The 18,887-nt window shown below is 34.8% G+C and overlaps 2 protein-coding genes across 3 annotated transcripts in view; both read left to right on the top strand.

The window, feature by feature from the left end:
• The first annotated feature begins 1,639 nt into the window (after positions 1-1,639).
• LOC134803691 (uncharacterized) lies at positions 1,640-4,601 on the top strand. The gene is made up of 3 exons (XM_063776483.1): positions 1,640-1,982; positions 2,675-2,741; positions 3,432-4,601. Exons 1-3 carry the CDS (start codon positions 1,782-1,784, stop codon positions 4,562-4,564), a joined length of 1,401 nt encoding a protein of 466 aa, XP_063632553.1. The 5' UTR covers positions 1,640-1,781; the 3' UTR covers positions 4,565-4,601.
• Positions 4,602-6,226: 1,625 nt separating this feature from the next.
• LOC134803863 (zinc finger protein 99-like) overlaps positions 6,227-18,887 on the top strand; it is a 28,236-nt gene continuing 15,575 nt past the window's right edge. Inside the window, exons 1-2 of one of the 2 annotated variants that reach the window (XM_063776688.1) lie at positions 6,269-6,514; positions 14,234-15,446. In XM_063776688.1, coding sequence (XP_063632758.1) covers positions 6,301-6,514; positions 14,234-15,342 — 1,323 coding nt within the window. In that variant the 5' untranslated portion in view covers positions 6,269-6,300 and the 3' untranslated portion in view covers positions 15,343-15,446. Of the gene's footprint in view, positions 6,515-14,233; positions 15,447-18,887 lie in introns of those variants that run through there. The other variant, XM_063776689.1, reaches the window with a different exon arrangement.

The raw sequence follows: 18,887 nt of genomic DNA, 5'->3' as shown, positions 1-18,887 counted from the left end.
GTCAATCCGGTTTTTAGAAATTTTTAAAAATGGCGGAGTCGTGATACCTGGCGCCTAAACAAATAGTCGTATCGATATCATAAGACTTTTTTCTTTTTGAAACATGTTTACAGAGTTAATAGCAAAAAATGCAGAAAAAAATTATCGCTGGTTTAGTCGGTATTTAGATATTTAATTTTAACTAATTTTAATTTGAGAAGGAGTAGCTAAATTTCGTCAACCCATCTAAGAACTATTTGGCTCAGTTTGTAAACGTTCGCTTTTTCTGTTTGTACAGAGGGTCTGGGTTCGATCCCCAGTAATTGTATGCTGGGATATTATAACTTTTTGTATTTTTTTACACATAAATTTCGTATTGTTTTTCTTTAATTTACTATACACCGTGTTTTTATTGAATTCCGTTAACTTCGGGGTATAGTTAAGTACGTTTATAAGAACTAAATGGCATAGTTAATTTTCAAAAAAAAATTTTTTTTTTGTTTTCTTTTTTGTTTTTTTTTTTGTTTAAAAAGTAATTAAATGTAGCATATAGCGTTGTTGTAACACGGGCATTACATTTAACTCAACCAAACAATTGAAATCTGTGACATATCAATGTCATTTCGTACCTCAATCGACCGAGATTGTACTTAAGTTTAGTAGCAAATGTATGAACTCATTCTAAACACTAATCAATATGTAAGCCGGCCCTAAGGCAAGTGTACACGCTTGTAGAGGCCTTATAGTAAAAAAATAAATTATGGATTATCTCCGAAATGGACTTAATTAGAACATCGGTGTCTTTGAGAAAGTTACTTGATTTAAGCTCAGGAATGCACCCTTGAAATTAACGGAAATAAAAAAAAACACGGTGTATTTAAAGCTCTTAGCACCATGTTATTTCAAGCTCTGCTCGCGAGGTCTACAGCTCACAGAGCCACTAGTAATAATTGTAATTTAAAAGGGACCTTGACCCGCGCTGTGAGTCATTCTTGGCTGTCCATCGAAATTGAACGCAGCAAGTGTGATAGGTACCTTTTCACTGGCGGTTTATTTAGTAGTTTCATATTGTGTTGAATTTTAGATTTATTAAGGGATCTTAGATATAATTTAGTTTTATTTATATATATACATTTAGTTAAATGTTTTTAACGCTTATCTATGTATTTAAATTTCAGACCGAAAAATGGAGCTACAAAAAAAAACTGTGTTCAGTCATATTTGACGAAATGTCTTTAGAGGCTGGCTTGTCTTATGACAAAAACAAAGATAAAATTAATGGGTTAGTAGAGCTTGGCGAGAGAAAAAATGATTTCGCTGATCATGCCCTCGTGTTTATGTTGAGAGGAGCTGTCCACAAGTGGCAGCAGCCAATAGCCTTTTATTTTTGCCAAGGCGCTACTAAAGGCACAGAATTAAAAAGTATACTCGTGGATATTATCACAGCGGTTGTAGGATGCGGGTTAAAGCCGATATCCCTTATTTGCGACCAAGGGTCAGCTTTCCAAGCGGCTCTAAATTGCCTGAAGGCTGACACAGCGCGTGACCAATTACTGACAAATCAGGGACCAGGTTAGTAGTACTTATAGGTTTAATAACACTTTGAATTGATGTATGTTAAATAATTCTTCAAGGCTTAATTTTTTTTACCATAGCGCGGGGCAGATCATTGCAAAGCCATCGTAAAACAGTTGTAACTCGAAAATAGAATAAGATATTTCAAAGGTGTGATATTTGAAGTGTTTTTTTAATTTTCTGTGTTTTTTTTAGATGGCACAGTAACAATAAACGAAGTCAAACTGATGGTTATATTCGACCCTCCTCATCTTATTAAAGGATTGAGAAATAATTTTTTGAATAAAGACATTTCCTTTGAAGGAAAATTATCCACATGGAGAGACATCGTGGATGTATACGAAACGGACTGCAATAATATGGAAACAAGAATGCTGCATAAGTTAAATGACCAGCATGTGATACCTGAAAAAATTAAAAAGATGAAGGTTGGTGCCGATTTTTACTAAGACTGCGCAGAGCGTCAAGTGACGCCCTCATTAGGGGGTTTGTGTTTTCTAATAAACCAATTAATTTCTGTATAAATAAGTATATATTAGTGTTGTCCTACTTATCCCACAATAATTAATCTGTGATATAGTTTTATATGTTACTTACTTTTGACTTCATCACTTGAACGGAAAAAAGTGGCCACCATTTGCCATTTAGATGATGTAGCAAAATAAAGCTATGAGACAATAATGATTATAATGAACAAAAGTTGGTGAAATCAATAGGGCTACAATTTTAATATATATACTTACACTTACTGGATTATAGACAAATGGATTGGTTTATTAGAAAACACAATAATGAGGGCGTCACTGACTCACTTGACAGTCGATACCCTCTCAATGTGTGAAATCTAGTATAACTAAAGATTTTCTTATACAATCAACTAGCATATGCTTTACCTATGTACTGTAGTAAATGGTTCCGTCCTTATAATCAGCCTATAGATGCATTGAGAATGTTATGACCAGTTGGAATATTTTAATGATTTTATATCCTAATACTCAAGTAATTTATACTACATTCACATTGCTGCATTTTATCCGCTAAAATATAGTTTGGTTATTGGTATTTTAATATATTAACGATATATTACATATTGAGTACTGAAATATATATTTCTTTTCAGGTCAAGAACTGTGTAAAAGTATTTAGTTACACACTGTCTTCGGCTCTATCTTACACAGCCAACTTCTGTAAGTAATTAATTTTTCTCCTTTTCACTAACATAAATAGTTAGGTACCCATTTGTAGAATGCAAGAGTAAAAATATAGTTATACTGGGTGTGGCCTGTAACATGAGCAAATAATTAAAACATAGACTCTACTCCTTAAACGGTGACACTTTTGTTCAACAACTTTTAAAAATTATGAAGTATTTTGACTCCCTATTTTTCATACAAAATAAATATTATCTTCAATGGACGCCATCGCCGCGCCATATCATTGTGATAGACGTTGCTTGTCACGCCTTAAACATAACAAAATTCGCAATACATTGCGTCTTAGAATAAACTTTAAAGTGTATTAGAAATCAAACCACAAGTTATTTTTTAAAGTCGCTGAACAAATGTTGGTCAGTATGAGGAGTACAGCCTACAGTTTAATTTTTTGCTCATATTACAGGCCACACCCGGTATATAGGTACATATCTAGATTAATATCCGGTAGACCGAGAAGACTCAGAACACGAATCCCTACTTATATTATATGCGAAAATATTTGTCTGTCTGTTGCTATAAAGTGCTGCAGGGAATGAAATGAAATTTATGAAGATAGAACAATAGGTATAGATAGTGAATACTATTGATGATAAAGTACCTACTTGAACTTCACAAATCTATTATGCATAAAATAAACAAATATGGTAATTTTCTTGTTTTTAGCTCACTATGCGGACGGCAGACCTGTGAGTGAAACATTAAGAAACACTGCTGAAACAGTTTTGTTCTTTGATAAATTGTTTGATAGCATCAACGGATCAGCAACCTATTCACAAAAGAAAGGAAAAGAGCTACGCTGTGCAGTGACAGAAAAATCTAAGCACCATGAATTTTGGCCGGAGAGCATCGAGAAACTGGAAAAAATTAAATATGTAGATTCCAAGGGAAATCCGAAATCCGTGCCTTCCTTAAAAAACTTTATTGCCACGGTAAAAACATTCATGAAGCTGTGGCAGTTTTTTAAGAGCAAAAATATGACAATAATGCGCCCAAGGTTCTTCAATTCAGATCCAATTGAAAACTTCTTTGGCCAAGTCAGGGCCTATAATTATAGGAACAACGACCCCAACTGCCACAGTTTCAAGAACACCTTTAAATCATTATTGATTACTAGAATGATAAAGTTTCATGGTGACGCTTATAATTGTGAGGATGACTCGGCAGACCAAATAATTAATTTAAAATCATTATTTGAAGATAGTGAAACTGCTAGGGTCGAGCCGGGTCATCCCAAAGTAGGAGATGTAGAAGATACTGTAGAAGAGGCCCAACGGGAGCAACTAAATGTTCTCCATTCGCGAGCGTACACTGCTGGATGGGTGGTAACAAAAACAATGCAGAAATATAATAATCAATGTGACAGTTGCAGAAAAAGCCTTACTACTAAAGAAGGCGCAATCCACAAATGGATTCATCAAAGAGAGTATGATGCCGCCACGAAACGCCTTACTTACCCATCCAGAGGTGCTGTTCGGTGTTTCGGTACAATTATTAAAGAAACAAACGGATTCTTGGAACACCGAGCCCATGAATTAAATCTGACGGCCAAAATTATGGAAAAAATTTTGTTCAACAATCCATTTAGTTTCTTTAAATGTACCACACACCGTGAAATTTTGTCATATTTTATTTCCGTGACAGTAAAGTTCTCGATTACAAATTGGTGCAATAACATTAATAAAATATTAAAAGGAACGGATATTGTGCGGATAAAAAACCGCACTTTGCCTGCGATGCAGCAGAAAGCTTTTTTAAAATATAAGAAAAGACTGAGGAATAAATCGTTTAATAAATAAAATTGTGTTTTATTTAAATTATTGCGACAAGTGTAGTTCCCGGCATTTAAATTGAACACTGACTCAATTTTACTGTATAAGTCGGTGTTCAATTTAAATGCCGGGAACTATATCAATTATAAGTATTAATTTCCTAAGGAGGAGGGGTGGGGGGGGGGGGGCTGGTCACGCAAGGTTGGCTGTATACGTTACGTCCTTTGCTACGCATCAATTCAAAATTTAAAAAAAAGAAACGTCATACATGACTAGGAGTACAGATAAAATATACTTGTCTAACGTACATAGTCTTTGTTCCCGAGTTGGCGGTCTGATCTCTTTGTAGTCTGTGGGGCCTACTCGGCCTTAGGGCAAATCCGCCACTGCCACAGGGTCGCGTGGGACCGCTACGCCCGTTTGCTATAGTTTTTATCTAGGACGACGCTTGTCACTGGAGCATAGACACCGAAGTTTGCATCGTTTGACGAGCATCTTTCTCTGTCTCTGTAATTACTCCTTTATAGGAGTAAAAGAGAAAGATGCCCGCAATTTGCGAACCTCGGTGTTCACGGTGGTAGGCCATCTGCGCGAAAAGAGAAGAGTCGTGAAATGTAAAGAAACTAGTGATGTGCCGTTCCCAGTAAATTTTCCAAAGAGGGTAAATTCCCAGTAACGTTTCTGGTAACGTCCCAAAAGTCAGTAAATTACCATAAAGTTCTATTTTTCTTTTATTATCAATGTGTTTTTTATTATTATAACAATGTATAAATGTGTCTGTAATGTTTAAGGACTTTGGATTTCAATTTTGGCAATTATTTATCCTGTATTAGCTCTCATTTCACCAATTTAAACATGCCGAAATAAAAACATACCTATTCATATAAACTTACTTTTAAGTACGTAATAAGAATTGTGTAACACTGATTCTCATCGTGCCGACATCATGGTCACCCTAATGAGTTTGACAATGTTGACTTGTATTTTTATCGCAAAATGTAATAATTGTGGCTTCCTTGTGAAACACTATTCCACAATTAGAAATTCTTTCACTCCTACAACCTTTAACGCAACATTTATTCACCATTTTTAAGAAATTTTTCATTCACGTGTTTTGATAACATGTCATCACACGTTAGGGATACCAATTAATATTCAAAGTTACTACAATGTCTACCATATCAAAATTAATGTTTTTTTTTTGTTGTGCACATGCTTGGTTAAATCAGTTAATAATATTGACATCATAATTATTTACAAATTTCTTAAAAGATATCAGAACCTTACTCTAAATATAGCACTTAAATAATATAAGAAGGTATTTCATTTTAGTAGTATATTGATAGAAATACTACCACAATGGTATATTTTTAACATTGGCAACATGTGCGAGTGAGACACCGCGACCCACCTTTGCTATCTCAAGTGGACCGTTTTCTTTAGTCTGGTAAGAACGTCTTTCTGACTCGGTGATAAGGTTAAATTTAGTATGGCAAAAAAAGTGACAGTTCACTCCATCTTATAACTTCATGGATGATGCAGATTAGAAAATGATTGACAGTGACAGTACAGCGTCTTTTGCTGACATTTGACTAATTTGACCGTTCACCGAAATCACCACCCACCAAACAAGTTTTTGTGTGCGTGCAAAACAAAAGTAAATACCTACAAGTACTACTCAGTTATTTTAATCCTAAGACAAATAACAAAAAATAGTAAACTAACCGACATAATTGCCGTATTTGCCCCGTTTTTGTCTCAGAATGTCGCTAAGGGATCCGGAGAGATATGAAGAAGATGAGTGTCCTAGCCAAGCCGGCTCTTTGGGAAGTCTGTACGCAGACCATGAAATAGACGAGGATCATCCTAGCGAAGCCGGCTCTTTGGGAAGTCTGTACGCAGACCATGAAATAGACGAGGATCTGGTGATTGGCCCCGTGGAAATATGGAAGCCGAAAGTAATGTTAAAATTTATTGGTAAGTCCTTGTACTTTTCCTTGTATTGGAAGTCGTTGCAACATGCTGAGATGGGGCCATTTCGTGACATTTTATTTTCACTATGTTCTTTCTGTAAATCGTTACAGGAGGTCTTTGGAGGTTTATGATAAATACGGGAAGGCACTTATTTTGTTAACACATATTTATTATTTAAAATACAACATTGGATAAACGTCTTGTTTTGACGGCTGGTGGAAGTAGAGTGATTTTGACATTCTCAAGTTTGACTTTTAACATCATTCAAACTTGATCTTCTATATCTAAATTAAATGTGTCAAGCCAGTGTTGATTGTAAATACATACTCTTTATACCAACACACCCCCTCAATCGACTCTGCTTGAAGCATTAATTTACAGCGTTATTCTTTAGTCAAGACAATATTCCAACAAATAATTTCAAATACAAAAACCAAAAAAGAAACATAACACATCCTGTATATTTCCCTCATTTTACATACATTTAATCCCCATTCAAAAAATAGTTAAAGTAAATTCCCATTCGACAAGATAAGTACTCAAGAATTCCTCCACTCGATACGTCACCACTAATCTTCTATAATAACCGTTTTTTTCTCCCACTCAACTCATCAACATTAATCATATAATAAAAGCTCTATTCTTCCACTGGACTCTTCAACACTAATTATCTATAATAAACGTTTTATTCTCCCACTCGACTCATCAACGTTAATCATAATATATTAAAAGCTCTATTCTTCCACTCGACTCTTCAACACTAATCATATATATAATAAATGCTTTATTCACTGACTCAATTCTTCAACATCACTAAATATAATAAATCTTTTATTCACCGACTCAACTCTTCAACATCACTTATAAAATAATAGTCCGGTGGCCGGCTGCATGAAACAAACCTCATCAAAAAATAGAATATACCTACCCTGTAGAGGTACCTGACATTTAGTAGCTTCCAACGCACTTGGTCGGCCTAGGCTTAACCTGGCAGATTTTGTACAAATGGCAAAAACGTTGGACAAAAATTCATCAAAAAAAACCTCATCGAAAAATAGAATGAAACTTGTATGGTAGTATACCTGACCTTGAGGACAGTAAAAAAAAAGTGGTCGGCCTCACCTTAGCCTGGCAGTTTTTGCAGTCCGACCAGATTTATTGGGTCACGTGAGAGCTACAATTTACCTCATCGAAAAATAGAATGAAACAAACGGATTATAATAGCTAAAATAAGCCTGTTGACGTATGTCTTGGTCGGCCTCACCTTAACCTGGCAGTTTTTGCAGTCCGACCAAATTTATAAAAAAATCATCAAAATTTTTTTATCGAAAAATCGTATGAAACTGATATGGTACGATGGCTGCCTTTGAGGACAGTAATAAAAAAGTGGTCGGCCAAATCCTGTGTTGGCAGGTTCCTGTGTCCGACCAATTTTGTGGTACCACGTACCACGTGAGAGCTACAATTTTACCTCATCGAAAAATAGAATGAAACAAACGGATTATAATAGCTAAAATAAGCCTGTTGACTTATGTCTTGGTCGGCCTCACCTTAACCTGGCAGTTTTTGCAGTCCGACCAAATTTATAAAAAAAACATCAAAAATTTTTTATCGAAAAATCGTATGAAACTTGTATGGTACGATAGCTGCCTTTGAGGACAGTAAAAAAAAAAGTGGTTGGCCAAATCCTGTGTTGGCAGGTTCCTGTGTCCGACCAATTTTGTGCTACCACGTGAGAGCTACAATTTACCTCATCGAAAAATAGAATGAAACAAACGGATTATAATAGCTAAAATAAGCCTGTTGACGTATGTCTTGGTCGGCCTCACCTTAACCTGTCAGTTTTTGCAGTCCGACCAAATTTATACAAAAATCATCAAAATTTTTTTATCGCAAAATCGTATGAAACTTGTATGGTACAATAGCTGCCTTTGAGGACAGTAAAAAAAAAGAGGTCGGCCAAATCCTGTGTTGGCAGGTTCCTGTGTCCGACCAATTTTGTGGTACCACGTGAGAGCTACAATTTACCTCATCGAAAAATAAAATGAAACAAACGGATTATAATACCTAAAATAAGCCTGTTGGCGTATGTCTTGGTCGGCCTCACCTTAGCCAGGCAGTTTTTGTAGTCCGACCACATTTATAAAGAATAATAATATCTATATTGAAAATATGGTTTCTTCGCAGCTTGAACTTAACTTAATAATGCTAACTGAAAAAAGTCATAAGTAAATGAGTCCATGGAGGTCTTAGAGGGCTTTAAAAAAAAAGAAAACATTCAGTTCAAATTTTATTCATAAATCTATCTAATATCTAAATAACGTTTTCTAACTACTGACTTGGTTTCAGAGTAACACTTACGTTGAGATGATGTCTCACAGATGTCAAAAATAAAAAGGTTTTCATCGATTTTTGATAAGTTTTGAATCGTATATCCTACTTTTCCACTACAGATAGAATGAGGAGGCATAACTGACATTTTATCACGCCAGGTGGCGCCTCCATTGTGGAGTTGCTGTCACTGTCAAATCACATACATTGTTTCCAATAAATTGTAAACATTCTCCTTTTGTAACCGACTTCCAAATCCCAAAGGAGGAGGTTATCAATTCGGTTGTATGTTTTTTTCTCTCCACAATACTGCAATAGTGTGCGACAAATTGTGGAAATATACCTATAGGATCTCCCTTTTTTCCCAAGGACCCGATATGCATAAATCGGTGAGAAAAAGCTTTGAGTACCAAAAACTAAGGCAAATGACAAAGACCGTTTGTGTAGGCTGCATTTTAAGGAAGATAAATATTTTGGAAAGAGTAAATACACAGGTAAGCTAAGTTTTAACGAAGTAGTACATAATTTAGGGCATAATGGCTTGGCCACACATGCTGTATTCCATACGCATCATGACTTTGTGTACCTATCTGATGGGCGGGCGTATATGAAACGCCTTGTACATGCAGGTGATCCAGGTATACACCAAAGCTTAGTTTTCAATCGAACACTTGTTATATAAGAGGAAAAACTGCACGTGAGCCTTCCAAAATTTTAATAAACGGTAAAATACACAAGATAACCTCACATATATTAAGTGATTATCTTTGCATCAAATCAGCCTTTTTTCCATCAACTGCATTATTATTGTAGCATTTCTCCTTCGAAGCTCGGTTTGTAGAAAAGAAATTCCCACCTTTTACCAGTGGTAACTACTGGGAATAAAAATTCCCAGTAGGTACCACCAAACCGAGTTGGTGGTAACTACTAGGAATTTTTTTTCCCAGTAGTTACCAGTGGTAAAAGGTGGGAAAATAATTCCCAGTAGTTACCACTGATAAGAACTTGGTGGTAACTAGTGGGAATAACCCTTTTATTGTTAATAATTACTGTTAATCATAATCATCTTCGGAGTCGAAGTCTGACGAACTTTCCCCAGACTCCGTCTTATCTATTGTTATTTCTTCGACTCGCAAAGGCGTTATGTGTCCTTCAAACCATTTGATCTTATACATTTCATCTCTTAATGTCCAGCCACAATGTGTTGCATCAAATTTGATGCAAGTGGATTCTGCCGCACACTGCCACATTGAATTTATGAAAGCCGTCGGTAACAAGCCATACGTCAACAGGCTTATTTTAGCTATTATAATCCGTTTGTTTCATTCTATTTTTCGATGAGGTAAATTGTAGCTCTCACGTGGTACCACAAAATTGGTCGGACACAGGAACCTGCCAACACAGGATTTGGCCAACCACTTTTTTTTTACTGTCCTCAAAGGCAGCTATCGTACCATACAAGTTTCATACGATTTTTCGATAAAAAAAATTTGATTTTTTTTTTATAAATTTGGTCGGACTGCAAAAACTGCCAGGTTAAGGTGAGGCCGACCAAGACATACGTCAACAGGCTTATTTTAGCTATTATAATCCGTTTGTTTCATTCTATTTTTCGATGAGGTAAAATTGTAGCTCTCACGTGGTACCACAAAATTGGTCGGACATAGGAACCTGCCAACACAGGATTTGGCCGACCACTTTTTTTTTACTGTCCTCAAAGGCAGCCATCGTACCAAACCAGTTTCATACGATTTTTCGATAAAAAAATTTTGATGATTTTTTTATAAATTTGGTCGGACTGCAAAAACTGCCAGGTTAAGGTGAGGCCGACCAAGACATACGTCAACAGGCTTATTTTAGCTATTATAATCCGTTTGTTTCATTCTATTTTTCGATGAGGTAAATTGTAGCTCTCACGTGACCCAATAAATCTGGTCGGACTGCAAAAACTGCCAGGCTAAGGTGAGGCCGACCAATTTTTTTTTACTGTCCTCAAGGTCAGGTATCCTACCATACAAGTTTCATTCTATTTTTCGATGAGGTTTTTTTTGATGAATTTTTGTCCAACGTTTTTGCCATTTGTACAAAATCTGCCAGGTTAAGCCTAGGCCGACCAAGTGCGTTGGAAGCTACTAAATGTCAGGTACCTCTACAGGGTAGGTATATTCTATTTTTTGATGAGGTTTGTTTCATGCAGCCGGCCACCGGACTATAAATCTTTTAACAATTCTAATATAAATTATACATCACTAATAAAATAAATCTTTTAACAATTCTAATATAAATTATAAAATATTAAAATACAGACTTAGAAACAAAACCTCAAGGATATTTTTCAAAAACCATGTAAAATGTACCTATTAAAGTGAATATAACTCTTCTTCGGTGATGGTGATGGATGAGGTTAAATAATGATTCAGTTACACTTACTACACTTACACCCCCTTAAATGAATCATTATTAAGCACCCCCTCAATTTTGAATACACTTTGTTTCTAGGATCCGCGATCCTCAAGTTTTCTTTCAATAAGTACATATTTCTGTATTATAATATAAAAGTTTACACACCCTATAAAAACTTACATACTACGACATACTATAAAAGAAAACCCCGACATTTATTCGAAAAAATATTAACGTTCACTTTTGCCCGCACTTATACTGCCCTGCTTATTGTATGTGCAGTACTTGCATGAAAATCATCGTTTAAATAAAGAACTTATTCAAAAAGAACAAGATAAACAATTGCATGACTTTTCAACTGCGATTACTGCATATGTTTTTAGCACAGCAGTATACTACATTGTCTACACTCAATACCTCATATTATCACTAAAACACTAATCTTCGTTGACATTTTTCAAATTCATTTCTTTCAACTTCATTTGTTTCATCTTCATTTGTTTCACCTTCATTTGTTTCACCTTCATTTGTTTCATCTTCATTTGTTTCGTCTTCATTTGTTTCGTCTTCACTTGTTTCACTACTAAATATTCTCAAATGAATATCGCCTTCTCGAACACTCCATATTTCTACTTCTCACTCTTTTCCTTAACATTTCACCTTCTCGAACTTCATTATTGTTGACTCTACCACCTTGATTTTCTTCCTGTCTATTAACTTCTTTATTTTGTGTTGTGCCAGGTTGAGTAGGATGAAGTAGATTTCAATTTATTTAAGCTGTTCATGTTGTCCATCTTTTAAAATTACGTACGGTTTACTTCAACTGAAATGTCAGACTGGTTGCTAGCCTTATTTTGTAAACAACTCCGTTGCTAGGCTTATCTTCAGAAATATTTTTGTACGAAAGCTGAATCGTTTTCCTGAAAACACTGAAAACACTACTTTTTTGGTTTATTTTTAGGGACCCATAACCTGTAAATCGTTACAGGAGGTCGTTGGAGGTTTATGATAAATACGGGAAGGCACTTTTATTTTGTTAACACATATTTATTATTTAAAATACAATATTGGATACACGTCTTGTTTTGACGGCTGGTGGAAGTTACTATACATATATTATATTATTATACTCTTTGGGTGGAAGTAGAGTGATTTTGACATTCTCAAGTTTGACTTTTAACATCATTCAAACTTGATCTTTTATATCCAAATTGAATGTGTCAAGCCAGTGTCGATTGTAAATACATACTCTTTATACCAACACTTTCTATGTATGTATATTATCTGTGTGTTTACGAATAAAATCTATTCTATTCTATTCTATTCTATAGTCGTATCATCGAGAGCGTGGAATTGCATATGTAGTAGTATTGTTTGTTTACAGGCATTCTATATTTGAATTTTCTATTTTCTTGTACTATCAGCATACAACCACTACAAATGCAATTCCATCTTCTCGATAATTCAACTATAATATCAGCTATTCACATACAAGGTAGGATCTTATAGAACTGCCTCCATGAGGGATAAAATATAGGCAATGCGACACTATGATTGGTCGAATTTATTTGTTGCCCACCATAATACATACTAAATTTACGGTGAGGAATAAAAAAAAATGTGAGACTGTGACAAGGACAAACAATAATAGCGCTTTCGCTGCTACTCCTACTGAAAGATACATAAGACTATCCCATTCGGTTATTTCCCCCACCCCTCATGCCAGATCCAGTTAAAATACTAAATTCATGGCTATTCAACAAATTCTCCAGAACATCTTCATATCACTGACAGATATTTACTTCCTGCTCTTTTTATCACAGGAGGAATTGGGCTGATTAGACTAGCCTATCCTCCCTCACGCAATAAAATACAAGAATTAATTATTTCTAGAAGCAATATTCATATTTTTATTTTTTTGTGCATAAATAGTTACAAATTTTTAGAGTGCGTTTTAGACCTATGTTCGTGATATTTTTCTATCGAGCGAAAGTCAAAAAATCTGGATTCAAATTAATGAAGTCACTGGAGAAAAACAAGATTGCTAATTACATTTTTAACAACCGTATCGTAATCTAAAAAAGTGGTATGGTTTTCCAAAAACTCTGTTCTCTGAACCTATGGCACCTTAACCTTTTGAACGCCACAGACGGCAATTGACGTCGACGCAAAATCGTGACAACGACGCCAAAGACGGCATTTGACGTCGATTGTTTTTTGATGAAAATCTACTGACAAAGACCCCACTTTTAGGTTGGCATTATTATTCACAAAACTAAATTTTTCCCCGTGGCGTTAGTGGCACGGCAAATGGATGCACCGTTTGGCAAGGTTAAAAGAAATGTTGTATCATGTTCTATACTAACATGCTTAAATAGTACCTAGATTGCCCATTATTCTCTAAGTGCACCACAAGTGCTGCCCTCTTTTTGTGGGCTTTTCTATGTTAAATTTTATGGAGTAAAATAGTTAAAACGGGTACCGCTAGCAATAATAATAATGTCCATAAGATTGCGTGTCTTTATCAACGCCACTTTTCCTTCCACCGACTTTGCACCTTGACAATAGCCCAGAATGGCTTATAACTGTAATAATGTAATAATCCTTTATTTCAGACTAAATTTCATTTTTTTTACAGTTCTTGCGTATTTTTTTTCCTGTCTGTGTGCCATTTATTGGCAAAAGGCCTCCTCCAACCTTCTCCATTCCTCTCTATCCTTGGCAACTCTCGTCCATGTGCTTCCTGCTGTGGCTTTGATGTCGTCCACCCATCTTCTAAATGGTCTACCTCTTTTCCTTTTCTTATGGCCTGGCTTATAACTACTTGATTTATATTTGTATGAAAAAATGTCTTGAAATTCAGATATTGGATTTTTAATTTGCTCTCTTGCCATTCATCATGAGTGCATTGATGAAGATCCCGACATTGTGTTCTTCTGTTGAAAAACATTATTCTAATTTAAATGAAAAAAAAACTTATCTTTACAGGTACTAAAACTAAACCCGAGGAACCTGTAAAAACAGTTGAAAAGGTAACCAAATCACCATATACATGTGAAATGTGTAAAATTGGAAACATCAAGCATTATAGCTGCGCTCTGTGTGAAAAACTAATTTTCGCCAGAGTTGGTATGATTGGACACTTGCGAAAACACAGTGGACCAAAAAACATATGCAAATTATGCGATAAAGAGTTCAAATTTGCATCTGGCTTAAAACAACACATGATAGCACATTCTAACGATCTACGAAAACCTAAAAGACCAAATCACTTATCCAAATTATCCAATAAAGAGTTCAAATATGCACCTGGCTTAGAACAACACATGATAGCACATTCTAACGATCTACGAAAACCTAAAAGACCAAATCACTCATGCAAATTATGCGATAAAGAGTTCAAACATGCATTTGGTGTAGAAGAACACATGTTAACACATTCTAACGATCTACCAAAACCTAAAAGACCAAATCACTTATGCAAATTATGCGATAAAGAGTTCAAATATGCATCTGGCTTAGAACAACACACGATAACACATTCTAACGATCTACGAAAACCTAAACGACTAAATCACTTATGCAAATTATGCAATAAAGGGTTTAAATTTGCATTGGGCTTAGAACGACACATGATAACACATTCTAACGATCGTCCTTTTTCTTGCAAAATCTGTAAGAAAAGATACAAAAGAGAAAGGACATTAATTGCACATAAGTATACGCATGAGAATAAAAAACCATACAAGTGTGAACACTGCACAAAGAGCTTTACTTTTAAAGGCCAGTTGCAGGCACATTCAAGATTACACACTGGGGAAAAACCATACAAGTGCGAGCTATGTTCTAAAGAGTTTACACAGCAGACATCTTTGAATAATCATGTTCTGAAACACAAAGGCATTAAACCTTACTGTTGTGAGTTCTGTCAGGAGCAGTTCAGACAGGTTAGCAATTTGAATAAGCATCTAGAAACTAAACATTCAGATGAAAAGACGGATATTCATGTTCCAAAAGAAAAGGAGATGAAACATGGAAATACGAAAGTTCAGGAAAAGAAAGAGAAGGAAAACATTGTTTTAAGTATTTTTTTCTAAATACACTTTGTTATATAGAGTTTTATAACATCCAAACAATCTCACGTATATTGTTTAATATTTAGGTTTATTTTAGGTACTTAGTCGGTTAAAATTCGTAAACTATAAATAAATAAAATAAATAAAATTAAATAAATAATATAAAATTATAGTATTAATAGGATGGCTCAATTGAACATAACTTTTTTTTATGATTTAAAAAGTGTTTTTGTGGATTCTTGTGGTCTAATTATGTATTCTATATTTAATGTGTAATAAAGTGAAATCTTAGTTTTGTAGTTGTAGTATTACTTATTTTATAATCAGCGTCCAATTTCATTATAATAGCCGTAACACACTACCGCACCGCACTGCGACCTTGGTGCCGTGCGGTAGTGTGTTAAGGCTATAAAGCCAGTCCAGACGGGGACAATTTTCGCCCAATCTAATGAAATTGCCTTATGAGGTGTGGACGCGAAAATGAAATTAGCTCGTCTATTTCACTTGATTTTGATCGATCAAATGGAGATGCTGAAGCAAAAATGCCAATTTTCGACGCTAGTATGCGCGTTTAGTGGTATATTTTTGTCGAACCCTCGAATCTCACAATTAATATAAAATTGGTGATTAAATTGTGTACGTGTGGACGCTAGATAAGAATGACGCCAATTTTTTTCCTGATCAAATCGGTCGATTTGATCATCCCGTTTGAACTGGCCTTAAAAAACTTAAGCGAGGTTTAGACTAGCAGGAATTTGCATGCAATTTTCATTACATTGCGGTATCTGATCAAACTTTTGTATGTAGTTGGCAATGTAACGTAAATTGCATGCAATTTCTTTCTAGTCTACGCCTCGCTTTAGAATACTTTTATATTGGTGACTATGCTTTTTAGGATTCCGTACCCAAAGGGTAAAACGGGACCCTATTACTAAGTCTCCGCTGTCCGTCCGTCCGTCTGTCTGTCACCAGGCTGTATCTCACGAACCGTGATAGCTAGACAGTTGAAATTTTCACAGATGATGTATTTCTGTTGCCGCTATAATAGACTGGTTTTATTTTTCGTAAAATCGATTTCGACTGGCAAATCATATTACTTTTTGGCAACCGGGTTTTTTAACCTAATTAGACCCCGCTGAATCCGGATTTGCCGGTTGCTTAAGTTCCTTTTTTTAGTTTTTCGTAAATAACTCTTAAACGGTGGCGCATAGCAAAAAATATTCTATTACATAAGTAATCTGCATAAAATTGCCTACAAGAAAGATTCAGTACAATTTTTCGCTAGGATCAATATTCAAAGAGATATTAACGCGGGAAATTTAATTATAATCACTTCTAAGGTCCCTTTTTTTAGTTTTTCGTAAATAACTCATAAACAGTGGCCAATATCAAAAAATGTTGTTAAACGATAATAATCTACGCAAAATTTTGAACAAAAAAGATTCAGTACACTTTTCGCAGGGATCAATATTTAAAAAGATAATAAAGAGGGAAAGTTCTAGTATAATAAATTCTAAGTTTCCTTGTTTTTATTTATTCGTTAATAATTTGAAAAGTGTGACTCATAGCAAAAAATATCTTATACATAAATAATAAACATATAATTTCCTACAAGAAACATGTAGAACACTTTTCGCTAGGATCAATATTTAAAAAGACAGAGTAGCGGGTAAGTTATAAATAATCAATTTTAAAGTCCCTTTTTAGTTTATTGTAAATAACTCGTAAACGGTGTCCCTATATAGCAAAATAGGTTTTTAAGAATAAGTTATCTACATAAAATTTCCTCCAAAAAATATCTCGAATACTTTTCTCTAGGATCAATATTTAAAGCGATATTAAAGGAAGAAAGTTGATTACAATCAGTTCACAGGTCACTTTTTTTTAGTTTTTCGTAAATAACTCGTAAACCGGTGGCCCGTTGCAAAACAATATTAAACATAAACATTAAACATAAAATTGTCCACAAAAAAGGTTCTGTACACTTTTTCGTTACGATCAATATTTAAAGAGGTATTAAAGGGGGTAAGTTAATTGTAATCAATTTCCAGGTCCCTATTTTTAGGTTTTCGTAAATGACTAATACATTTTTAAAAATTGGGTAATGTACAGTCGCCATCAGATATATCGGAGCGGCCAAGGTGTTCATAATATCTGAACACGCGCCCTAACGCCTTGACAATAGAGGCGTGTACAGATATTTGTGAGCGCCTTGGCCGTTCTGATATATCTGATGGCGACTGTACATTACCCAATTTTTAACAATGTAATTTTTATATGTGAAACGCGAGTGAATTGCCTTTAAAAATCCTTCAAATAAATAAAAACAAGGAAACTTAGAATTTATTATACTAGAACTTTCCCTCTTTATTATCTTTTTAAATATTGATCCCTGCGAAAAGTGTACTGAATCTTTTTTGTTCAAAATTTTGTGTAGATTATTATCGTTTAAATAACAACATTTTTTTAATTTGGCCACCGTTTATGAGTTATTTACGAAAAACTAAAAAAAGGGACCTTAGAAGTGATTATAATTAAATTTCCCGCGTTAATATCTCTTTGAATATTGATCCTAGCGAAAAATTGTACTGAATCTTTCTTGTAGGCAATTTTATGCAGATTACTTATGTAATAGAACATTTTTTGCTATGCGCCACCGTTTAAGAGTTATTACGAAAAACTAAAAAAAAGGACCTTTAATGTCAAATATCTCACTTCCGGCACACCGGCAAATTCGGATTCAGCGGGGTCTAATTAGGTTAAAAAACCCGGTTGCCAAAAAGTAATATGATGTGCCAGTCGAATCAAGAAGGAGAGCGATTTTGATTTTTTATGTCTAGTCTATAACAACAAATACAAACAGAAAGAATAAAATAAAGATTTAAGTGGGGCTCCCATACAACAAACGTGATTTTTGACCGAAGTTAAGCAACGTCGGGCGGGGTCAGTACTTGGATGGGTGACCGTTTTTATAGATAATGGTACGGAACCCTTCGTTTGCGAGTCCGACTCGCACTTGGCCGATTTTTTTACATGGCAGGCATCGTTGCTTTTAAATTGCAAGTATCTCTGTATTGTTTTATCAGTCCAGTGTATGTGATATTAATTATCAAAACGTATTTTAATTTGATATATTATTACTATCATTAAATATCCTGTTTCTAAATATATTTTTTTCACTTTTAATTTGTTATCTTTCTCTTTTACTCCAATTAAGGCGTGACTAGAGTGACAGAGTAAAATGCCCGCAATCGGCGAACTTCGGCGTCTACGGTTATAGCAAAGATTCCAGAAAAACTACAAAGAAAAGTCAATCTAATTTATTATTAGAGCAATTAGAAATGTTTGAAATCAAAGAAACTGACCAATTATACACAATGGAAGCAATATTTTAACATAATTACGATATTATTACATTATATAACAGATTTATTCTTGTTAAACAAAAATAAATAATAATGAGTAGGTTACTTTTCCAAACTATTGGAAGCAATTCCGTAACGCGAACGCAGAGTCGATTTCGCAGATCTGCGAACACGACTCCACACTCGCGTTCGCGGCTTCGC

The sequence above is a fragment of the Cydia splendana genome, chromosome 27 (genome assembly GCF_910591565.1).
Source record: "Cydia splendana chromosome 27, ilCydSple1.2, whole genome shotgun sequence".
NCBI classification, from domain to species: domain Eukaryota; kingdom Metazoa; phylum Arthropoda; class Insecta; order Lepidoptera; family Tortricidae; genus Cydia; species Cydia splendana.
Note: the sequence above shows the minus strand (reverse complement) of the source record. Positions and strands in the feature narration are given on the sequence as shown.